General features: G+C 40.0%; 1 protein-coding gene across 1 annotated transcript in view; it reads left to right on the top strand.

Annotated features, from left to right (window-relative positions):
* Positions 1-16,560, top strand: part of LRRC1 (leucine rich repeat containing 1) — a 73,157-nt gene extending 56,597 nt beyond the window's left edge. Inside the window, exons 9-14 of the mRNA XM_074581612.1 lie at positions 836-954; positions 2,028-2,111; positions 10,435-10,550; positions 11,484-11,656; positions 13,209-13,345; positions 15,274-16,560. Coding sequence (XP_074437713.1) covers positions 836-954; positions 2,028-2,111; positions 10,435-10,550; positions 11,484-11,656; positions 13,209-13,345; positions 15,274-15,432 — 788 coding nt within the window. The 3' untranslated portion in view covers positions 15,433-16,560. The remainder of the gene's footprint in view (positions 1-835; positions 955-2,027; positions 2,112-10,434; positions 10,551-11,483; positions 11,657-13,208; positions 13,346-15,273) is intronic.
* Positions 16,561-25,137: the final 8,577 nt, after the last annotated feature.

Genomic DNA, 25,137 nt, shown 5'->3' with positions numbered 1-25,137 from the left:
CGCTGAACCTCGGGCTTCTGTTCGGGTTGCTGCCTTTCTCTGTATCAGCCGTCTCTTCATGATTTAGCATCATCAGTGAATATGATGTGCCATCCTATTACAGCTATTTTGGACCACGTGGGGGTGGGCAGGGAGGTGTCAGCAGCTAGTGATGTCCCCTGAATTCTCTGTCTTGGGCTCTTCCCCGGATCAGCTCTCCTTTGCACTAAAGACCATTCTGGTAGAAAGGAGCAGAATAAGGTGAACTTTCTGCTCTGAAATAGTGTTTTGTCCTTCCTGGGGAGAAGACCTTCAAAGAAGCTTGTCTTCTATTCTAAAAAAATACACTTGGGTTTCATGTCTGACTAACTGGGTTCTCTATTAGGACAAAGAGACCTTGATCCTGTTTGGGCTTGGGCTGTCGCTTCAGTGCAAGCCTTTCTTACTGTGGTTGAGTAGGCATAGGTGATCTGAGCACTTCCTTATTAATAAACATTGTATAATTGAGGGGAAAAAAAAACCAACCCAGATAATCTTCTCCTGTTTATAGGCCTTTGGGTAGACATGTCCTTGACATTTACATGGGGTACCATTCAGATTGCAACTTCAATACAATATAATATGCTTAAATATCGGATATGAATATTTACATTCAGTAAGAATTCAGTGATGTTATAAACTTGCAAAAATAGCGCAAGCGCCAAGTGAGGCAGTGCTTGAATTCTATTTTTACCTGAAAAAAAATTTAATTATGTTAGAAGATTTCTAAAAGTTTTGCAGCAGAATCATTTTCTGTAATTAAAGCAGGTATTGGAGGATACTAAGCTAAACAGATGTGTTAATTCTTTCTGTGCAGGAAAATTGAGGCGGCTCTCCATTTTGAAGGTTGATCAGAACAAACTTATTCAACTAACAGATTCAATTGGAGACTGCGAAAGCCTTACTGAATTAGTTCTAACAGAAAACCAGCTGCAGGTAAGCATGGTCATGGCTGCTCAAATGGCTGGCGGTAATAAGAGCCCCTGCTAAGTGCTGAATCACTTGGCTCATAAAACTACTCACCATTGCTACTGTTAAGTAGCGAGTTTCTTTTAAATGCATCTTATTTCTAACCTGTTAAGTGAATGCTGAAGATCAAGTTGTGTGTACTGACAATCCTCCCTTACAAAGGCTTATGCAATTACATATTCACTCGTGAATCTTTCATGACCAGTAAGGGAATTGGAGCACCTGGAGTGCAGGTATCACTTACTTTGTTGCGTTTTTAATGCGGAGTTTGTGCTGCGTTGTGCTGTTGCCAGTTTTTGCTGTGCATTATCTGGATCAGACTTGCTGGCACTGAATAGAAGCCCCGAGTGCTGCAGAGCTGCTGTTGTACTGTCCCTTGCTCTGCTGATCTGCTCCAGCCAGGTATTAAATATGGTATGTGGTCAATTAAAATAAAATCTCAGACTTCCTTCCATTAGGTGTTTCCTGCCATTATTTTGCAACTGCCTTCACGTGACACTGACACATGAAGAGTTAGGAGTGTTTACAAAAATCTAGGGTTGAGCATTTCTTAAGTTAAGCTGGCGCTGGTTGAGTTAGGAGCTTAAGCCTGTTGGAAAGATGTCTCTCCAGGGGTCAGTTCAGAGCACCTAAGTTAGAAGCTTGCCTCTCAGTTATTTAGGGACCCTAAAGTTAGATAATATGGACATTCTGCCTACGTGCTTCTGTTAACAGCTGCTGCGCATCTATAATTTTAGTGCAGAGGTAACTCATGAGTGAACTTGTGTTAGAAACTGACGTTCCTGGACATTTATTCTGCAAGATAAAACCTTGGGTCTCCTTTGGAAGGCCTGGTAGTCATGAGGGTTAACTACACTCCAATTTTGAAAATGGATCAGTCTATTAATTCTACTAAATTTAATAAATTCTGTTAAATTAAATAATCGATTAGATCTATAAATAAGTCTATTAAAATTAATTAATTTTAAAGTGAGATAAATTTTGTTCCGACTCTATGAATTTATAAATTCTGTTTGCATATTTTGTTTTTGTTGGCACAGTCATTGCCGAAGAGCATCGGAAAACTAAAGAAGCTGAACAATTTGAATGCCGATAGAAACAAATTAACATCTTTGCCCAAAGAGGTAAGTTTTGTGTAATTAACTCTCACAGATGTGATTATACAAACAGAAAACTCTTGATTTCAAATGCCTGGAAGAAGTAGCAGGCAGCTTTGATCCACCGGCTGTTCTTCCCAAACTGATCACAACCAGAAACTTGTCCATTAGATCTGAACAGCATAAATCTGAACAGCAGCTGTGGTGATTTGGTGGCTTGTAAGTGCGAAATGTCTTTGCAGTTGAACAAGAAGGCTTGGATCTAATTAGCTTGTAATTAGTAATTCCCAGTGTGGGTGTCAGGTCCAGCACTATTTGAAGACCGGGAGTTCTGGTAGAGTGAATGCGTTTGAACGTCAATATGCCTCTTCTGCATATAGTATAAAAATACTGCTGGAGCTTTCCTCGCCTCAATCTTGTGAGCAATAGCAAAGGGAAGGTTTCATATTAAGAAAAATGATTCAGAGACTGTTTTGACGAGTCGTCTTGGTTTTGGAGATCTCAGGTCTACTTTTGCCTTTAAATATGAGGACCTGACGTGACCAAGATCACTGATACCTCAAATCTTACAGCTATGATAGCTAATGAGGCTAGAATTTCTGTTGTGAAACTAAATATAAAGAAGGCCTTACAAGTTTAGTTCAGCAGTAAATTCTGGAAAGAAATCTGGAGAAGCAGCATCCTGTGATTGGAGCATGGGACTGCGAGTTGGTTCTGTGTGCACTGCTGTTTGTCTCTGATTTTTGCCCAAGTAGTTCTCCCCCTTCATTTTCCTACCTATTTTTAACATGTGACTCTGAGGTTGTAGCTTTTGTTCACCACTTTCAGTCACTTCAGGAGCAGGTGGAAGCAGATGGGTGGGAATTGAGAGGAATGAGCCCACACTCTTGCTCAGGCCCATTTACTTAGGGAGCTTGGAGAGCCTGAGGAGGCGGTGTGAGGAGGAAGGAAAGTGGCTGGGAATCAGGAGATGGGGCAGAGCCAATCATCTGAAAAGGAGGGATTAAGCAGGGGCAGAGGATGCTGCTGTAGCACTGGAAGCAACAATGCCAGTGTCCCGGCTCTGGGCTGCCACAGCTTGGTCACCCAGTGGGGGCTCCATGATAGCCCTTATTCCTCCTTTACAGATTGGCTTGTAAATGTATGTTTGGCGGGGGCGAAGCAGAGGGAGGGAGGAGAAGATGCGAGTACTGCAGCTCCCCTAGCAGGACAGTGTCTCCTCATCACAGAGGTGATGCTGATTCTGAACAGAAAATTGCAGAGAGTGTACCCAGTTGGGTTGCATAAATGCTAGCAGGAGGCAGGACCTTGGGAAAACTGCGTTTCTGGCTTGGGATATGATGGCAATTTTGGTCTTGTGCTCATTCAGCAGAAAACTTTTCACGTCTTCACAAAGAATTTAATACATTACACAGGTGTCCTAAACTGTATGTACTTGAGGCATACAATTTTGTGTCTAGCCCACCTTTAAGCAGAATTGTTCTGAGTTTGTTAGAGCATGTAAAGTTTTACTGATACACTGTATTTCCAGAATGGCCATTAATAGCTTATGTAGTGTGTAAGCACTATAAGGGCAAGCAGTGTGGCTTGGAAGGAGCAGGGACAGGAGGAGGTGAGAGGAGAAGCTCGGCTTCAGAAGCAGGGTGAATATGGAGTGTGTCTACCTGGGGGGAATAACAGAGTCAAGGGCTTGGAGCAGACCGATAAAGGGATTGATGCCGAACAGGAAACTGGAGACTTGGAACCAGAAGTGGGTTTCAGAGGTGGAAAGTGAGTTGGGGATGTCGAAGGGTGAAATGAAGAACAAGAAAGGGTGTGGAGAACATTCGTGCACATGAGAGAGAAGGGAGAGGACACCTGCACAGGGGGTGGGATAAAGTCAGGGATGAGTCTGTGTTTGGAGAAGGTGGGTGATGGGGAATTGGAGGGCGTTACCTGGAATGAGGTGAGCTGAGGAGTTGTAGAAAGCCCAGGAAATAAAGGTAGTAGAGGGTGGTTCCCTGTGAGCTTGGCAGAGAGAGGAAACAGAGCTCCTTGGCATCGACTTTTTTGAGATAGATTTTTTTTTTTCTTTTTTTTTTTCCTGTAAGGTCTCTACACCTGTCTATCTTTCTCATCAGAGCAAACATTTTGAAATTACATTAGCATAAGATTTCCAGAAAGCTTCATTAAAGTATGTTTTGCTCTGTGGATTTTTAAAATTCTTTTATTTTTTATTTTTAAAGGAAGTCAGTCCTTCTCCAACTGGAGGGTCATATCCGCGCTCTAGATTGGTGGATTTTGAATTCCCAGGTGGTAATGGCAGCAAATAGAAAGCATAAACAACTGATGCAGTGGTTTGTAAATGTGGTTTGTGTTGCTTAAGATGTCTCCTGAGATAGCATGGCGAAGATTGGGGTCTCAGACCTTTGCACGCCAATCAGTGTTAGTGCTTGTACGCTGGTTCCCCCTTCACAGAAGCAGCCTCAGATGCAGGAGTACGTATTGCAGAGATTCTTGCTCAGTATCTTCCCCTTCTTTTTCTTTCCCTCCTGTTCTTTCTCTGCCTTACAGAGTGCTGGAACAACTGTGCATTTGTGGTCTTCATCCTTGTAAGGCATGGGTGGAGGACAGGCCTTTACTGGTTTATGTTGGAGAGGGACAGAGACATGTAGCCTGGTAACGTGTATAGAAAAAATGGGACTCTGCTAGGGAGAAGAGTACCTGTAACCAATAGCATATCTACCTGCTGGAGTCTCTGTCCTTCCCTCCAGAATTATTCCTGTAGCAAAGAAAGCTTTTATAGATACGATGGCAGAAATGATGTGCCGTGTCTAATATAACCTGATGAGATAATCTATGAGTTCTAGCTTTTTTTGTGGTGGTATGGGCCTTTTTTGCTGGTTTGGGGTTTTTTTTTGGTTGATTGGCTTTTTTGGTTTTGTTAGCAGTCTACTAGGATTGGATTTTGGGTCAACCTGTCAAACCATTGCATTGCCAGATCGTTTCAGTGCACACTTGTAAAACCAGTCTCTACCTTCTGGTGTAAGATGTCTTGACTTGGGATTATTGAGAAGTTTGTATGCAAATACCCCTTCAAAGTTTCCTGGTTCAAAGGTTCTTCTGTATCTGGTGCTGATACATACGGTAAAACGTGGAACAGCTGAATGTCTGACCAAGACTTGAGTCACTGACAGATTCCATCTTCAGTATCTCATCTTGCAGCACGATCCCTCTCACTGAGCTGAGTGGTGAAACAGACTTCGGCAAGAACTGAGAATGTCTAAACCTGTTCATAGTTACAAATGTTTTTCCCCCTAAACTTGAAAGACCTGCCTGGTGACTCTTTGGTATTGAAATCCCACCCTGGCACTGGAACGCTGGTGAAACTGGTGTGTTGATTTTGGCACTTGCATAAATAACCTCCTTGGAATGTTTTCCAGTTCATGTGCTTTTGTTAATGAGCCTCTACAACCTGCAGAGATCTGGTAATGTGTCCTTCCTGGCTCTGAGGTATATTGTGAGGATTATTACCACAGTAGGTAAAACGTCAGGAATTTTTTTGGCAATAACTGTGCTTTTTACATTTTTCTTAATTTTTTTTTTTAATTAGTTGGGGATGCTTTGTTGTTTCTGATTTTAACTTCCTATGTCCCATCCCTTCCCTCAGTTGTGTAAAAGAATGTGTTTGTGTGTCTGAAAGGGAAAAAAGGCACCAAGGAAGAATGCAGGAAAACTTGTCTTGAGTCAGAGGGTAGAGAAGCAATATTGCTGTGCTCCTCCCATACTATTCACCAGTGGTGCAGGGGGTGTTGCAGTGAGTTGCCAAAGATTTTCATAGCCAATTTAAAGTTAATAATAACTGAATAATAGGTAATAATAGTGAATTGGGCAGTTTCTTCCACCTCTAAATATATTCTATGCTTGCAATTAAAGAATTAATCTATTGTATCTGGGGCCAAGGGAAATTCTGACTTTGTTTACTTTGAATCCAAAATAAATTTTGGTTATGACACCCTGGAAAAGCTTTTACAAGACAATAGGAACTGTGTTTAAATTCCCAATATATTTATCAGAGTTCCATAAAAACCTAGTGAGAGTTCTTGATGCTGACAGCTGTATTGAAAGTTAAATACAAGAGATGTGTCACTGGACATTAACTAATCACATGCTAAAGAATAGCCGTTGTAGTGTTTGTCATAATGTCATATATTTTTTTTGCATTGCTTACACCTGTGTGAAAGATGCTAACTGGTAAAGGATTGATTCATAGCTTTTGAGCAGCTAACAGATGCTGAGATCAAAAAATGTTATTCAGCTAACGTAAGGAGGTCTTCTAAGTTTCCCACCTTTAGTTTGGGTTTTGGCTTTAGAGCACCAATAATGTGAGGATGCACCATCGTAATCAGTGAAATTTGGTCTGCGGAGCTGTGGAACTGACAGCTGGGCTCAAGGGAGGGAGTTTTTGGGAGGGATATAAATGGGAAGAGAGGGATGAATCTGCACGCTTTTATTGGGTTTACCTACAGAAAGCTCCAAAGGTGTCATCAGCAAGAAAAATCAAATAGCAACCGCCATGTTACTGCAACAGAGAAGTGCAGGAAAAGCCAGGTGATCAAAACCAAACTGATGCAGGTGTCAAAACAGCAGTCTGTCTGCAGTAGAGAGGAAGAGTCATGAGAAATATCAGCAGAGAAGTGATGTGATAAGACATGCAGTTCTGGAGGACAGTTTAAGATGGACTGGCAGCAGGTATGTGGATGGCAAAAAAGCAGGAGGCTGAAGTGGTGAGCGCTGCTTATGATCAGAACGTAGAGCAGAGTTGTAGCAGCCAAGTGGTCATTCTTGCTGTGTATGCCCAAGTCTTACTGCTTCTCCAGAACAAGGAAGCTGTTGGAAAGATGAGCCTCAGATTGAGATAGAAGAGCAAAAAATTCCTCCATAGGGGTAGAGTTTTGTGTGGAAACCCCAGGGGTTCTAGTGATGCTCATCCTCTGAAGCAAGTCTGCCTGAATACAAATAAGCAGTTTTGTTCAGACTTTACAGTACTGTAAAATCAGTGATCTCAAAGATAGCACTTCATAGTAATGATCATTTTCTGCCTGACTGATGTGTGGGTTTTGTTTTTGTGGTTTTGTTTTTGTTTTTTATCTAGGCTTGACTGTTCTTTGGAGATGATGTGATAAGACAAGTGAATAACCCTTTGATTAAAGTTGGTAGAATGAAATAAATCGCAGGAGCGTGACTTAAACATGCACAAATCATTTGAGACCTTTTCCTGATGTCTAGCTCACTACAGAAGAACGTGAGGACTTCTTTAAGCCTCCAGTCTTTGGAACAGTTACTCATGTCCCTCAAACTAAGCACTCTTGTCCCATTAATTGAAGTCTGTGCTCAAAATGAACTGTGTGCTTAACTGTTAAATGGGCTTGTGGTCTCCACTGTGTACTTGGTGTCTATGCGGTGGTTTGGCGAAGTCTGTTGTAAGCATGTGATCAGACCCTTGGAAAGCATGGCTTTTTGTCAGTTAATGACTCTCAGCCAAACCAGTGACATTCTGATACCGTATTACTTCATGGTGGTCACAACGATGTGTTCCTTTCAGCATGCTGTTTAGCGTGTGCACTTTGCCTCAGTGGTACCACTTCATGTGTAGGTTTTCAAAAGTTGGACCTGATGTCTTTCTGTACTACTGGATGGGTGCCATCTTTTTTTGAAATTACAAAGATTTTTTTATTTTTTTTAACTGTCAGCTTGTCTTTTTTTTTCTTTCTGTGGTATCTCACCCGATGCTGCTCGTTAGATGCTGTCTGCATTTTCTAAACACAGTTTCATAAAAAAAATTCAGTATCTGTCTGTTATCTCCCCCCACTAACCTATTAAAAAAAATAAAGGGTCTTCACTACCTCTGAATGAAACACCACCTTTGAACAATTGCCTAGTCACTGATAAAGCAGAGTTAAAACAAGTTAAAATAACTTAGGAGTTCTAATCCTCTTTGGCAGTAGAAGAATGTGTGTTCTGTCTCCATTTGTTGGCATGCTCTTGTCCTGTATGGATAAAGAAGAGTAAATTGAACATCTTTTGTATTTTCTTAATTGTTAGCCGCTTGGAAAATTATGGGTCAGGTAAATTGATAACCCTGTAAGTATTATTCAGTCCACGATTCTGCTGTTACCTTTCATTAAACTGCTTTAAATGCATGATGACTCAGGCCGGCTGGTTCCACTGCTGCATTTTTCCATTGTCAAAAGTACAGAAGTTTTGGGCTCATCAGGGCTGCATGGCTTTACTTTGTTTGTTTGGCTAAACTGTTTGGGTCCCCATACTCCAAGACTGAGTAACGCAAACTTCATTCGTGGAAAAGCAAACACTTTGTGTCACTTAGGGCATCACTTGCCAGCTCATCAGCATTCACTAATTGTATCTCTTGCTTTTCACAGCTCCTCATGTTAGATACACCAATTAGACACTTCGTGTGTGTATATAAATATATGTTGGGTTTTGTTGTTTTTAAAATTTTTTTCGTACATGGCACTGCATTCTGTGAATGTGTCAAGGCACACTATTTAAGAATCTATACACGTTTTAAAGTGAATAGCAGAATTATTGTACTAAGAAAAGTTTGCTTGTGATTTGAGCGCTGGTTTCTAAGGGCTTTGATTCACGAGCTAAAATGACTAAGAAGTTTGCTGCTCTTAGTGTACATGCAGGGCTGGGTAAGCTGACGCTCTTGTGATATAGCTGCATTTTAGAGTGCAGTGATTTAAGGAAAACCATCCCAGATTTTGTTGTGTCAAGAGAATGTTGTGCTGTAACTTTGCGCTGTAAATAGCTTGTGAATCAGAAGCCTTGAGCAGCTGATCGCTGCTTTCTTCCATTAACGTGTATTTATAACACAAAGGTAAGTGGGGTATAAGTGCTCCATTGGTTTATTTTCTCAGTCACAGTAGCATCCTTTTAAAAATGGCTTTTTCCTTGGTCAATAGTGTAGGTTAAATCAACATGATTTTTACTTTGATTAGTGGAAAAGCTTTTGTGGTATTTGTCTGCAATCTCAAACGTGGGTTTGGACTGAATTGTGGATTTTGCAAAGACAGAACTGACCGTTAATTACAGCACACAAATAATTTCAGCTCAGATCGGGGGACTCCTGACCACGGTGTAGTGGCATGTTGCTGTATTGTGACAGAAGAACCTTCTTACATGTGTGTGTGATTGCAGAAGTCCTCTAATTTTTGAATTAAGATCTTTCAGTAGGTTTGCTGTCTATAGTTAGGTTCTAAGTCCGCTTAACTTGAAAGCTTCAAAAGGCGTTGGGATATTTTGCATCTAATAAGTAAGAGAAGAAACGTATTTTTTTTTTCCTCTTCTCATGGTGAGTTTTGGAACTGGCAAACAAACATCAGTGCTTTTTGAAGCTCTGTATGATAAGCAAACAAAGGTAAGTTTCCTTTGTGAAGTGGAACAAAGAGTTACTTGAAGCAGCTTTCAAGTTGCTAAAACTAATAATCTCGGTGTTTATAGTAGTAATTGCCGTCTGGAACAAAAAGGTGGAATGTGGGTTTTTTAATCAAATGTGGAGGGTTTCTTTTTTACTGAAAATACATACCTTTGATGCAAAATATAGATATTTTAAGGGTAAAACTCAAAAATCCCATCTTTTTCACCCAAAAATTTGCTTGGGAATAGAGAGATACTTATGTTTGGATAATCTGGTAGAGACAGAAGATATTAGGTTGAATTGGCCAGTTCATATGGGAATCATCTAGAAATTAGATGCTTCTAATAAAACAGAGAGTCAAAGTTGTTACTCATAAAGTCGTCTATTTTTTGTGAACTCTTCATTACTCTTTGCGGACTCAATAAATGTTGGGAGTTGGTTGGTGTATTTAGCATTTTGCCTTGCTGAAAGCCGCCCCATTGCACTTGCTTGTGTCTAAGGTTACCATGAGGAAGGAAAGAATTAATATGTAAAACATAGAGCTAGAAAAAAATTGAAAGTTTAAAGCTAGTATTTTTTGTGAGGGTTGTCTACAAAGTGCCATCTGTGTGGTTACTGCTCTCTTCCTGGCGCAGAAGGCTTTACAAGGAAGCTACACCCTGACCTGTTTGTAAAGTTATACATTATTTGCAGATACAGATGTTCAAGAAACTGCTCCAAGAGAGTCGCTTCAGGTCAGACTTCTTTTAAGCTAACACTCGTTTGCAGTCTGTACCTCTGGGTGAAGTGTCTGGCAGGCATCGTAACTTGAATGCGCTCTGACATATTACGTGACCCGTACTGCATGCCTTTGTTTATACTGTCGTATTGCAACAAAACCAGACTTCTTTTTTCTTTTTTCTTTTTTTTCCCTCTTCTCTAATATAGATTGGGGGGTGCTGCAGTCTTAACGTGTTTTCTGTACGTGACAACAGATTATCTCGAATCCCCTCTGAAATTTCACAAGCCGCTGAGCTTCATGTCCTGGATGTCGCTGGAAACAGGTAAGAGATTTTTATATTGTCATGTTCTTTTGCTGGATTTACTTAATTCTTTCTAACAACAAAAGATACTACATCTAAGAATGAAGTAACAAAAAAACAGTTATGACTTTTGTGTTAGGATTACTGTTGAAATTGTCAAAGTAGTCTACTTGAATCTACTTGGCCCAAAGTAGCATCAATTGTATGTTGTCGTGAGTACGTTTTCTGAATTGCTTTGACCCTGAGGAAAAGATGGGAATTTTAAAAAAAAAAAAAAAAAAAAAAAAAAACAAACCTCTGGGTTTCTGAATTAAAACTGAGAATCTAGGCAATTTGTTAGAGCTTCAGCTGAAACTAGCAGCCTTAACGTAAAGTAACACTAATATTGAGTTTCTTAACTTTGAGATGCAGTGCAAGTAACAAATAATGCCACATTGACCTTGCGGCTTCTCGCGAATCTTAGTTGGTATGCTTCAGGCATCAAAATGCAAAAAGGAGTGGATTGAAGCATAAAGCAGCAAATTAGTTCTGTTGCTTAATAGGAAGTTAAGCGGGGGGAAAAAAGTAAGGGCAAAGCAAGTGGCATCTCATCTATGCAATATAATTGTCTCATAGGCACTGACATTTCTGTTCTGGCAATTGTGTATATACAAGGCTCCAGAACAGAAGCAGCTGTCTGCCTTCCAGGGCATTTTACTGCAGTAGAGAAATGCTCAGTTTTACCTGTTACTCACAGCTACAGAGAATTATGGTATAAAGTTAAGCTGCAGATTCTTTTTCAAATAATGGAGTAGTTGGAGTTGATGGCTACTGCAGTGCTTTCTATTAAGAGATATTAATCTCAATCGTGTTTATTCCAACTCAGGGATATATACTGAAGAGTAGACTTCATGACTATTTATTAAATCTCCTGGAGATTGTCCTGACTTTTTTACTTTTCTTTGTTTGAACTAGGCTGACGTATCTTCCCCTCTCACTGACTACCTTAAAGCTGAAGGCTTTGTGGTTGTCTGATAACCAGTCCCAGCCTTTGCTGACATTTCAGACTGACACAGACCCTGAAACAGGAGAAAAGATTTTAACATGTGTATTACTTCCTCAAATGCCTTCTGAGCCTGGTTGCCAAGGTAAGTGCCTAGAGTCAGTTTTTCATTATGTATAGAAGTACTTTGTCTTTGTTTGCTCTGTTGTCTGTTCCATAAAGGTTTGTAAAGCATGCATAAGCTCTAACGAGCAAAGCAGCAAAGTTCTGGTTGAATTTTAACTTGAACACTTTTTTTTGTAGTCATACTAGTTTTCAGAAGACTTGAAAAACATGGCTGTGAGTGTTATTGAAAATATGATGACACCAGCTACAATAAATAAAATATAGACCTGGAAGAAGAAGACTTAATCCTATCATTGTTCTGAGGCTTGCCAGTGGGCCAAGTAGCAGTGTCTGCATTTGTCTACATTGATTATACATCTTAAATACATATATACCTAGTGAAAACTGGTGGCTTTCCAACTACAATCTCTTTACCAGAAAAATAATTGCATAACTAGTAATAAGCAGTAGACATTTTACTTTTCAGCAAGCTAATTTTGTTTCAAGCAAAGATACTGTACAGTAACTCTATAATGTTCTTCAACAAGTGTAGAATTGCAGTATAAGTTCTTTTTACCTTTTGTGCTGAAACTTGCCTTTGGGTCAGGTGGAACCATAAACTCTTCTTCAGCGTTACCTGGGTTGCTGCTCCAGTAACTTCTGGATGTTTTTTGTGCTCAAGCTTTTATAGCGATGTGTGAACATTCAAGGGGATTCATCTGAGCTAATATTTAAACTTTAGCTGTAATCACTGGAGAGTAATTTATCCCATCCAAGAACAGACTTTTAAAAGAAATCACGTGGATTCTTCTCCACCGAGTACAAAGGAGGCCTGAGGAGAAAAGCTCAGCTGTAGATATCTGTATCGTAGGTACCCAAACTTACCTAGATTAATTCCACTCTTTGAATACTTTGCAGATGAAGCAAATAGAAACCATTAAAGCAGTAAAAGTGTAGAATGGCTCTGTTTTTTGTCAGCTTCTGGATTTTAAGAATACAAATTGCATTTAGAATTAAAATAAGTTAATTAATTAACCCCTTTAGATTTAGAGAAGATTAAGCTAGTTCAAGAAGAGTAGCTGAGGCAGGCTGACTTTCTCTAAAGGCCTCACCACTAGAAATTAGATTTCCTCCTCTCTAAATGAATCTCACGGCTTCAAGGGTAGAGGGCTTAGAATTAAGATTGTTGGATGTGTGTGTCTAGCAATACTAAAAGGATGAGGTCAGTAAAAGCAATGATCCTGTGTTATGGAATGCCATGTAGGGAACTGGCTAGTGTCAGATGGCAGCCATGGTCTGGAAGAAAAGCTTCTGTAGTGGCAAGTATATTAATTTCTATAATCAGTACTCTCAAACTGCTACAAACATGAAACAGCCCAAGTACAGAAACTTCTGCTTTATACAGGAACTATTTATTGTGTGTACTTGATAACAGAAAATTAATTCAAGTTTTGTTTTCTATTAAAAAAAAATAGAAATAGCCAGTTGTAAATCTCTGAGTGATAGGTTGGATATTGCAGTTTTTAACAATGTACCATGTTGATATTTTAGGCTTGCTGTGGCTCATTAGTTATGTTTTGCTGTTCTAACAGATAACTTACCACGATGTGGTGCACTGGAGAGTTTGGTAAATGAAATGTCAGACGAAACATGGAATGAGCGGGCAGTGAATAGAGTCAGTGCAATTCGCTTCTTAGAAGATGAAAAAGATGAAGACGATAATGAAATGGTATGTTTTCCAAGCCTCTGGATACCTGCAGACATTGTGACTTTAACACAAAAGTGTAAAAGTATCTAAGCTGTCTTGCTGTAAATATTTCAGCTGTGACCGCATGCTTTTTGCATACATTTGTAGCAGAAACTGTTCATGTTGACGGCCAAAACTTTTTTCATATTGACTTAAAATACCTTTTTTCTTTTCTTTTTTTTTTTTCCTACTTTGAGTATAACTTTCATGTTCTGATGCAGGCCAGTCTTCTTTTTGCTTTGTTTTCCTTTGACTGCTCAGGATGCTTTACTTCCAGAAACAAGACAGAATCTTTCCGTGCATCTGTGAAGCTTTGCTGCCTGAAAGTATATAGGGTCTAATTTAAGATTCCAGCACTCTGGCATGTGCCTCCGTTAAGTTTGCCATTGTTTGTCTCTCTTAATTTCTATTTCTAATCTCTCTCTTTCTCTCTCTCTTTACTACTTCTTTTTCTTCCCTCCACCACTTGCATTGAAACAACCACAGTGTCCATAAATAGCAAGAACATTGATCATTAGTTTCCCACTTAAACAAAGGATGTGGGAACATCTGTCACTGTACTTATAAGACCTCTCCATTAAGTTGGGCTCTGCATGTCCTGAAAATCAAAATGCAACATGATCTTTAGCTTGACTAACTTTCACTAACAATTAAAACTCTTTGTAAAGGTTAAGACTGCTTCCATCAGATTTTCAGTGTGCTTCTCCGATGCTCTAAAAACTTGCTGGTGGTCCTCATTAGAGCTCACCTTGAGATACTTCAGGGCACTGACTGGATGCAATCCAGCATACTAGAAACATGGTCTTACTTTAAAAAGTGGCTATAAAAATTCTGAGTTAGTAGGGAAATGAACATTTAGGTTTTCAAGCAAGGTGGTTGCTTAATCCAAAGCAGCAGAAACTAAATCTCTCTGACAAGCATGGTTCGTAGACTGACTGATAAGGGAGTTCAGAAGGATGCTTCTTAACAACCGTGCCAACCTGAGAATTTCCATGCAATAACGAGGGCTCAGGTGTTAATGATAACTGCTTTCAGTCATGGTATTACAGCCTGACTCAACGCAAAAACCTTTTTAGAGGAAAAAAGTGTATGATCTTGCTGGGGAGGAGGAAGGGCAGATTTCCAAAGCAGTCTTGACCAATGCACGTATTTGTGGGTCATTAGTTCTGCTGTAATCTGCACAGCTCACATGTATACCAGTGAAAAGTAATTGCATGTATCTGTGTATTATTATACTGATACATATTTGTGCAATTATTCTTGGTGCTCTGTTGGTCTCTAATCGGGATGCTAACTGGGGTTTTCATCAGTTTTGTTTTCTTTGTAAAGGTTTCAGCACAATGACGTTAGACGTTCTTGTGTCTACGACGGGAGAGAAATGCTCCCCCTTCTTCCTTCCAAGATATTTGTTCTCAGTTGACAAGAGAACCAAACTGTGTGGTGGGGCTGGAAGGCACACAGAGCTCCACACAAACATGTATTTGACACTGTAGAGAGATCTTGTGGGATTCTTTCAAAACCAGCTGAATTTTTTTTTGTTTGAAATGTGATCTTAAATCACTTGAATGGTTTTTGGGGGAAAAAAATAATTCCCAACTATATTTATGAAAGAATCTTCACTTCATAACGTGTAATTGTTCTTCACTTGAGTGGTTTTCCGATTAGTAGGTCAAGAGATGAAAAAATTTGCTCCTAGACAGTTCTTAAAATCTCTTTCACTGTCTTCATAAACAAGCAGCTATGAAAATAATGTTCAACATAGAGCATCGTAGTTAGAAATGGAAAAGGGGCGGGGGGGAGAAAAAAAATTAATACCTAATATTTGGTACGTGAATGCTAAAGCCTTGAAAGCGTATGTTGTTTTTCAAAGAGAAGGCGGCAAAACCACTTATTGCGCTGTTTATTTTTAGAGAACACTTCTAAGGCGAGCCACTCCACACCCTGGAGAATTAAAGAACATGAAAAAGACAGTGGAGAATTTACGGAATGATATGAATGCTGCTAAAGGACTGGATTCAAACAAAAACGAGGTCAATAATGCCATTGACAGAGTGACCACTTCTGTGTAGAGTTTCATCTCCAGGTTTTACCTCCTGTGTCTTCCCCTGCTGTTGAAAAGTTCCTGTCGTCTTCTGGGACCTCATTGAGCCCCTTTTTTGTTTTTAACCAGAACCTGATTCATCGTCTCCATACATGTGAAAATTGCTGCCCGCTGGAAGAAAGTGCCTTATTTCATCCAGGCAGTGAACCAATAATTTCCAAATCAATATTGTAATTTTAATAGTGCTAGGCTTTTTTTAAGTATAATACACTACTGTATGCAGAATACAATATTTTTGTCTTAAACACAGGGGAAATAATGCTTTTCTTTTCCAGTGTGCTGGGGTGTCTTTTTCCCAGTGGCTGGATGTGCTGGTGAGAAATATAGTTTTGTGGAAAATTGATACACTTTTTTATTTTTTTGGCAGCTCAGATGGTGTAAATTTTAAATTTTTGTATAGGACTTTCATAACAAAATGATGTATTTCATTTTTAAGAGAAAATTTATCTTGAGCGGTACATATTTTAGTATTTGTGGAAAGAACTAGTTTCATGGACAACTGTATTCATTCATTTGTACCACCCATTGTGCCTTATTGTGTCTCATATGTCGTAATAGTTTTAAATATAACAATTCTTGAAGAAAGTGAATAGATTGAAACTTGGTCTCCTGTTTTAGATATGTTTTTCTTTCCGGACAGTAATTTGTTGGGATTTTTACAACAGAGAACTTATCTTTATATCATGGGATTTTAGGTCGTGAAGCACAAATGTTAGTTTTGTTGTAAACAGAATTAAGATTAAAATGACCGAACCGCTATTGTTTATTACATAATGCACTCACACTTTAACTTAGTTGTAATGAAACATCTTGTTTTGGATGCTGTGTTGCATTGCAGTCACTAGAAATTCATGCTTCCGTTCATTTTGGGTTTTTTTTTATGTGCCATCTGTAAAATAACTTGAAAAACAGCACGATAGACTTTCAGAAGCACAGTATGAAACTAGTTTTATGTATTACACAAGAAAGCATGATTCTTTAAAGTGCTTTGGTGGTTTTATATAAATATATAAAACCATAATAAAAAAAAAATCTTTAAAAGCTTCAGTAGATTTATTGTATCATTAAAGTAGCAATTAAAGTATGTATGAATTAATACTGGAATTTACTATCATTGTTACTGTGTTGCACTTCCAGTCGTCCAATGCTGATTTCAAGGTCTTATTAAATCTGTGGGTTCTGGTTTGTTTGTAAAGGTAAGTATTAACCAAGTTGAATTCAGTAAATAACAATTTTGCAAAAGGCTGATAAAGATTGATTTTAGTGTCTCTGAGTTCTACGTGCGCCATGAGCTAACAAAGACCACTAACATGTTAAGTGCAGGGACTTGAGCAGTCTGAGTTCACAGCAAAGATTTGATATATTTTTTAGCGTGAGCTAATGCAATGAACCCAAACTTCAACAAAATTCAAGACCCGACACTTCATGTATGGCTAACCACGTCCCTTCTTCTGCTGAACATTTCTTCCAGTAAGTGTTGGTTGTATGAGGGCTTCTGGGAGAAGATGGGAAAGGAGGAGATCAGGGGAGTCATAATAGCTTCTGTGTTAAAATTAATAACTGCAATCTTTGATAATTTTTGTCATTTAACTTTTTAAATTTTGATTTGAAGCCTTTGCGAAAGGCACTGCTTTCTTGTTGATGTTGGACAAGTAGGTATGGCAAGCCATCTCCAAATATTCAGATCTATCCTGGCAAAATACATTAATTTTTGTGATTTCTTCTCTTCCCAAAGATTTCTCATTTAAGCTTCAAGGCTGGTCGTTTTGCAGGAGCTGCTGCAGGTTGGTAGGTATTAGGTTAGTTCAGGGGTAGTGCAATTTCATTCTTCCCAAGGCAGAGCTCTGCCTGTTGTTCTCGGCAAGCTGCTGTTAAAAGAAAACCAGGAAAAAAAAATGAGGTTTTGGTACAATTGACTCCAGCCTTGGGTAGAATTTTCTTTTTAAAGTGCTTACTGGCATTGGCACAACAAAAGTTTAAAAATGTAGGAAACTCTCTATCCAAAGTCCAAGTAAACCTCAGCAAACCCATTTGAGGTGAAAATGAGTTCCTAAAAAAGACAGACCAAAGCCAAAAAGCCAAAGGCAGCAAGACTCTGAGCTCTGTGATGACAGTTTTTTATTTGGAGGCTGTGGCTTGGTTTTTTTGAGGGGTTTTTTTTTTGGTTTGTTTGGTTTGTTTGTGTTTTTTTTTTTTTTTAAGCATCTGTTCCAGATATAAACAGGAGAGCTGCATCAGCTAGATGAAATGAATGTGTAAAGCCTGAATTTGGCCTTGCCTAATGTGCCACCAGATGAAAACCATTAACTGCCTGTGTGCACCTACTCCCTCCTGCTGAAGTCGGAACAAGACATAAACCTTGTTATAGCTCTTATAAATCTTATTTGGCTAGTGATAGGTGTTTGGTTACTAGGCAGTTGCTTTTTGTTCATGCCAGCAAGGTTGTGGAGACTGCACCGTAGCCCAAAAACCAGCCAGAAGACAGGCACTACTTGCTTTGACATGAAGTAACTGCTCAGCGATCAATTTATTTATTTTTTCTTTTTAAATAGTGGAATGAATGTTTTGGTTTCTCTGGCTACAGAGAAATGGGTGATCCAGGCTCGTTGCCTTCATCTGGGGCAGTTCCACATTCCTACACCCTCGTATCATCTCCATGTGGTCGTCTCAGCCAAAGGCAGGTGGTATGAATTGCTTATTGAAGGTGTTTGCCTCCATTTGTTTGTAAAAGTAAATAAGTTGAGCTCAGAACAGAATCCAACAGTTGCTTGATGAGAGGTTAGAGGAGCTGAAGCCCATCATCAGACCACGCTGCTGCTGTCCCCAGAGAAGCATTGGTGTTCCTTGCCTTTCAGTGCCATTTGTCTTCACTTTGTGAATCTGGGTCGTGAAAAAGCTGGATTTTCATTATGTTTTTTCAGCGAGTGTCTGGGGAGATTGAAAGAGGAGGTGTATTTTTCAGTCTTCTACACTAACACCGTATAGCACAATGTGTTTTGTTTGTGCTCTTCGGGTGAGGCAATTTGCAGGTAGTTCAGCAGTATATACAATTTAGTGCAGGGTGTTTGAGTCTGGCAATAAGTGCATTTTTCCTGGCTAGTAAAAGCTTGAGATATGACAACAGCTGCTGGTAATGTGGCATAGTAGCAGTTGAAGTGTCATTTGCTTTTCAGGGCGGGAAGGATGCTTGGATCTGTGCAAACAGTGATGAGTGGCTACCCTCTTTCTCCCCCAAATCCTCAATGTCTGGTTCACATCACTTTTTATCATGAAAGACTGACTTGCATGTCATTCCTGACTTGATCCAACCTCCAGCAGCCTAGACTCCAGCAGTCCCTCTGATCTCTCGAATGTTCCATGTGGGTGCCGTTTTATAAAGTGGTTTACATACACTTGTCCTCCCAACAGTGTTGATAAAGTTCCAGGCACTTTTAACTGTATTTTATACCCAGAAAAAGCTAATGATGTTTGTTATGCTGAAGCAGTGTGTGTCCTTGAAGGCATGAGCCCTTCCTTCTCAGGCTCTTCTCTTGCTGATGCTTTGAAGAGCCTGAGTAGCGAATATAATTTTGGAAGCGTAACTTTTTTTTTTTTTCTCCATAAGCTTCTCCTTTTTCAGTTCCTTAGTAAGTCTTTTGGGAGGTGGGTTTACTGCAAGGAAAGAAAAGCTACAAAAGTTGTGTGCTGCTTTATTAGCTAGAAAGAGGTAACCAGGGAAAACCAATTGACCGTAGTGGTGGAGTGGATTTAATATTAACCTGTCAGTTACTGCATGGGAGTTCTCTCTATTGAAAGACACAATTCCATAGTCTTACAAGAATAAAAAATAACCAAGCAAAAAAACCCAAACAAACCAAAACGACTCTTGCTATCATTGTTAGTGTAGGAACAGATTTTTCCATCCCCTCTGTGTTGCTCCAGGCTTTTTCCACAGCTTCCGTATAAATTACGTGTCGAGATTATTTTTCTGGCTTCCATGCCATATTTTTGATAATCAGCGTATTGTGGGAAAGTGTGTACTGGAAACTTGCATACTGCTGTCCTTTCCAGCAAATGACTTGTTTGTGTCCAGGACACGCTGATTGTCCTGCTTCTTGTCTGATATTAGTGTTTTACTAGTGCTGGGTGAACCATTTTTAGCTGATGAGCTGCTTAACAGGTTTCACTACTTGTAGCTCGTGAATTCAGCTTTTGGGAGGAGAGTAGTGATGCCAGGAATTTAATTATTTTTTTCTGAAGTATATTCTTCAGTACATCCATTGACCCTATTCTGTTTCACTGTAAATGTCTACCTCCCACTGAGACTATTTATCAGAAACGTCCTAGACCTTTTGTTAATGGAGAATTCATTGCCGTTCTTTGCCTTGACTCTGGAAAATAAGATTACTTTAGTTTTTCAGTTGACTTGATAAGAGTGTTCCTCATCTTCAGCTTCCATCAAACACACAAAATCTGCTTCCATGCTTAGGTTGCTGTTAGGCAAGATGACAAAAGGAGAGTGCTCTTGGCTATCAATAGATGTTTTGGGTGTTCCCTTCCTCCAGAACCAATTGGGACGTTTTCAGAGGGTCAGTGCCTTCCTTTTTCATTCTGAATTCAGGAATATAATCAGTATTCAACCAGCTTAATGAAAACTGTGAGATTTTTCAAAGTGGAAAAGCAGATACGTGGTTTGAGGACAGCTTTGTGAGCTGCTTTGCAGAAGCTGTCGTATCTCCTCTTATGGTGAATGTTGGAGACACTGTGCGTTTTATCGCCCCTTTTACGGTTCTCGTGGCAACAGGATGGCCAGTCGTGGGTTCTGCCAGAGCAGAGGGCTTTGAGGAGCTCGGTGCGTGTGGTTGGACTATGTCTCGTACTGATTTTAGGAGCAAGTGTTCATGGCAGTTTGGTTTTGAATTTGTAACATGTTCAGAGTGTGCCTCTTAACACTGATGTTGGCAGTCTGTTAACGTTGAGGTCTTAAGAAGTAGCGTATCTTTATACAGGAGAAGTCCTCTCCTGAAAAGTACAGCATCAGTATTGTCCATGGGAAGAACTCTGTGGCTCCTCAGTGATGTTTTGGAGAAGGGATTTAGCAAATCTCCCTTGGTGTTAATACCAGGAAGTTGACACGTGATGCCCAATAACCTTTGATGCTCTTTCTCTTCCTGCTCATCTGTTGCTGGAAAACGTTGTCTTGGCCGAAGTCTCTGGATGTGCAGCTGGAGGGACGGTAGCAGCCATACCCAAAATGTTAGCAACGCTCGCTGCAGTAGACAAGTACTGACTGTGGTAACTTTCCTCACAATCCGCAGATGCGCGCTCAGCTTGCAAATACCACCAAAGCAGCAGCAGCTCGAATTTCAGTTTGTAAGCATCGCCACAATAATGCAGAGACAGGACTTGACTCTTCAAAGATAGTTTTGTGTTGCACTAAAACTATCTCCTTTTGGTCCTGACACAAATTCAAGCAACTGATGAGACTATGCCACTGATGTAAGCAGTCTGATTCCCTGATTTCTCCCTGTAACTTGCCTGTTTTACCCAAACCCCAAATAAATGCATGAAACCATTTTGAAGTAGCTTATAGGAGATATGATTGCCCTGTATTTCTGGAGGATTAAACAAGGTACTGCATGGTTATAAACATGAGTGAATTTCTTGGAGTTTATTGGTGACATCATGGACTTCCACTAAGCAACTTCAGAACAACCCAAAACCTAAACTAACAAGAATTACTTTAATATTGATGATGATTTTTTTTTTTTTTTTTCCATTCAAAGGGGGAGAAAACTCCAAGCCTGAAGAGCATTTACATAGTGGATGTTTTTAGGATAACCTACAGCATTTTTATTTATTTTTTTTTTTTAAATGGTGTCTTCAGGAAATGCAAAAATCTTACCTGGCTTGTTAATGCTCGAACATCTAAGTTTAAAATTAAGTCATGTATTTACTGCTAGCAAAGTTTCCCTGTGGAAGGGTTGCTTCAGTATTCTGTTCAGGCAGCTTTTCTGCTGCCTCTTCCACAGCGAAAGCGTGTTCAAGGATGCCTTTGTTTTCAGCAGCATTTTGTTTAGCTTTCCTTCTTACTTCATGCGAACCACACAAAGCTCTTTTAGAGACAGCCTTTTGTACTTTAAAAAGGGAATGAGTCTGAAACAGTTTTCCGTTAGTAGAATACTGTATGTTATGCATAGTTGTACTTCAAAGGAAGAGAATGTTTATATTCTAGGAAATACATCTTTACAGATATTTCCCCCCCCATATTTGCTAGTTAAGCTATTTAAGCAATCTTTCTTTAAATAGAAGAATAGGCGAGAATGTGTGCCTGGGGTTTTGAGTGGAATTATAGGAGCAGGTGTATTCCCATCGAAATGTTCTAGGTGGCTGAGAACACTGGCTTCTGCTTGCCGATGGTGACCAGTTTGTCGCTGTAAGCAGGACGTTTCCTTGTCCCTGTGTGGTTTCCGTATGGTGCTTCAGAAATGTGGGTGGTTTTCACATCTTGGCTTTTAATGTCAGGGTGTTTTGGATGCTTTTTCGTTTGCCAGAATGATTTAGGGTGATACGTAGCATTTGCACACCTTTGTTGCCTGGAGGGAATTCATTCTCTAGAGGATTTATTAGCAAGATCTTATCGGAATAGACACCTTGTACTTTAGGAGGACAATTTGTCCTCTTAACATACAGGGGCACAATACAAAGCAGTATTTATGTTCTGAAGAGGTGGCCTTTGAAAACGTGAAAAACACTTTAAAAGGAGGTAAAAAAGGAGCCCACCTGACTTGCTGGTGAAATATTGAAGGAAAATGATCTCTTACAAATCGGTTAGGATCATTACTAACGAAGGGAGATGAAAAATGCATTTCTATGGAACAGAACTGCTGAGGCCTGATAAATAGTTCCCCCCTGCCAAACATTTCTTCTGCATTTACAAAACATCAGTGTTACACAGTCCAAAATACCCAGGAAGCTTGAAGTCCTAGATACCGAATTCCCTGTTTCTCATTGTTTTATTCCAAAAATTTTAAAGAGAATGTAAGAGTATGTGCCTCACTCTGTATTTGCTAGTAATGACTTAAAATATTGACCATTTTAATCTTTTGGGGTCTCAGTTTCCTCATGCATAAAACACAAGAAGAACTTCCTACCTTACTTGGGTAGTAAAGAGACCAATTATCATCTGTAACACTCTGTAAGGAGAACTGATTTTTCTCTCTTAATATTAGGATATTTGCCAGTAGCCTCTTTTGTCTCAAAGCATGGCTCTATAGTATTGAATCTAATGAGAATGAGCTAATAAATTATTTTTGGGGTTCAAATCTACTATCTGTTGGCTACACTTAGTGATTTCCACCTTGAGGGATGATAGAAGTTTTTTGCCCATCTAATACCCTTTAATACATCAGAGTAATGAGTTGGGTGGGACCTTTTGCGGGGAAAAACGTATCCACTAAAGAGATCGAGTGATCGCTTTGCGCTAAAGCGCAGCAAACAGAGCTGTACCTTTGCTATCGCTTCCGTCTAGCAAACTCTGCATGTGACTGGCGTCACTAAGAACTCATGGCATTAGCACTGCGCCTACTCTTGGCTTTGTCCGAAAGGATGCAAAGAGCCTGGCACAGTAACACCTTGGCAGTCTGCGGGGCCAGCAACGGCATCCCTGGCATTCTCTGTACCTCACCTTGCATTGCTTCTGAACTCTGAATTAAGTCCAGTATCTTATTTCCACCCCCCAGCCCTTTTCCTTCATCAAAAAGGATCGAGTTGTGAAAAACGAGGATTAAGATTTGTTTTCAAAGCGGTGTTAGCCTGCGCTCACAGCGGCAGCATTCATTGGCTTCGTTTCTCCATTTTGTTTCGTGAAAGCGTAATCCATGGGGTGTTTTGCTTACAACAGGTACATGTGACTGTAGGCTAAAAGGCACTTCTGGTTGTTCATTCAATCTTTTGCCGTTGATATAACCGAACTGTGAAACTTCTTTCATAAAGATAATGCCATCCACGGTATTGAACAGACCTAGTGAAAAAGTGAGCAGCCCTTACCCAGGATTGTCCTTTTGTTTCTATTTTACTTTAAAGATTTATAGATCAAGAATAAATTGAAGACTAAAATCTCTTGAGTTGCAGAAGATGTGAGGTGTGAAGCAGACACTGGTTTTCCATTATATGTCAGTGTGAGGAGAAGCATCCTGCTGTAGAAGACAGGATGCCTACAGGAAAGATGAGGAAGGACTCTTTATCAGGGAGTGGAGCGATAGGATGAGGGGTAACAGTTTTAAACTGAAAGAGGGGAGATTTAGATTAGATATCAGGAAGAAATTTTTCACTGTGAGGGTGGTGAGGCACTGGAACAGGTTGCCCAGAGAAGCTGTGGATGCCCCATCCCTGGAAGTGTTCAAGGCCAGGCTGGATGGGGCTTTGAGCAGCCTGGTCTAGTGGGAGGTGTCCCTGCCCATGGCAGGGGGTTGGAACTAGATGATCTTTAAGGGCCCTTCCAACCCAACCCATTCTGTGATTCTAAGACAAGTGGGAGCAGGAGTGCCCTGCAGCTCTGCCTTCCCAGCTCAGCTGCGAGCAGCATAGGGATGTAGAATCTACTGATGGACACCAGCTGCCTCCTCGTATGTACAAGAAGCTACCACAGCACCTGAATGCATGCCTAGGACAATGAAGTGATTGTCACCTTAAGCTAATTAGAAATCTGGCCAGGTGTACTGTATTAGCTTTTCAGCTTCTGTTACCTTGAGCAAATAGCCATATACTGGTCGTACAGAATTTGGCAGCCTGGGTTTGAGAGGCTGTTGTTTAGGATTAGGGATCAGGGCCAAACAAGGAGGAGACAAACAAGTTCCCTTGGAAGAAGTTAAATGCTTCACTGTACCTGTGTTTATTTTTAGAGTGAAATTGCTTTATGACTTCCTAATGAGCTTAAAAGTTGACAAGGATTTAAACTGTCTCTGGCAATACCCGGAATGTATTGAGGTGTCACATTAGCTATTCTGAAATAAAACAGACCAAAACAATAGCAAACAATCTCAGCTGATTAGAATTTCTATCCACCTAGTTAATATTTGTAGGAAGCAAAGAATATATTTAAGGGTACCCTATGCTTTCTTATTCAAGGCAAGCATAAATAAATGCCAGGAGATGTCCTACCTTGTGTTTTGAATTGTCAGGAGGAATGGGAGCCACTACTGTGTCATGACTCTTTGTGCTGTATTTGCATTCAATTCACTGATGAACTAAATCGACAATCACCTTGAGCGTCCTGAGCGATGTCGTTTAGAGTAACCAGAAATCCTGGCTATTTACAGTGAACAGTGGTATCGTTGAGCATCAGCGCAGTTCAGAATTCGATTTAACAGCAGGTTTCTTAACAGAGGCCAATCACGCCTTCTGTGTACAATGCAGTAAGCCTTTCTTTGGGCTGTGGTCTTTTCAAGACTCACGGAAAGGTCTTTTCCAAGGAGACCCTGAGATACTGTCCTTGACCATTTCCTAGTCTTTTCAGCCATCCTAAAACCAAAAGCAACTGAAGAATCCCAAGGGCAGCTTCTTCGGCAGCTGAAGATGAATCCGTATGTCCAGCATGGGCAACCGCGTCCTATCTCCTTTTCTTTCTCAACATTTGATCTAATAGAAGTCATGACACCTGGGGTGCTGATAACAGCAAGAAATCTGTGTGTGT

The sequence above is a fragment of the Larus michahellis genome, chromosome 3, assembly GCF_964199755.1.
Source record: "Larus michahellis chromosome 3, bLarMic1.1, whole genome shotgun sequence".
In the NCBI taxonomy this organism is placed as follows: Eukaryota; Metazoa; Chordata; class Aves; order Charadriiformes; family Laridae; genus Larus; species Larus michahellis.
The sequence above is the reverse complement of the archived record's forward strand: the minus strand, read 5'-3'. Positions and strand labels throughout refer to the sequence as shown.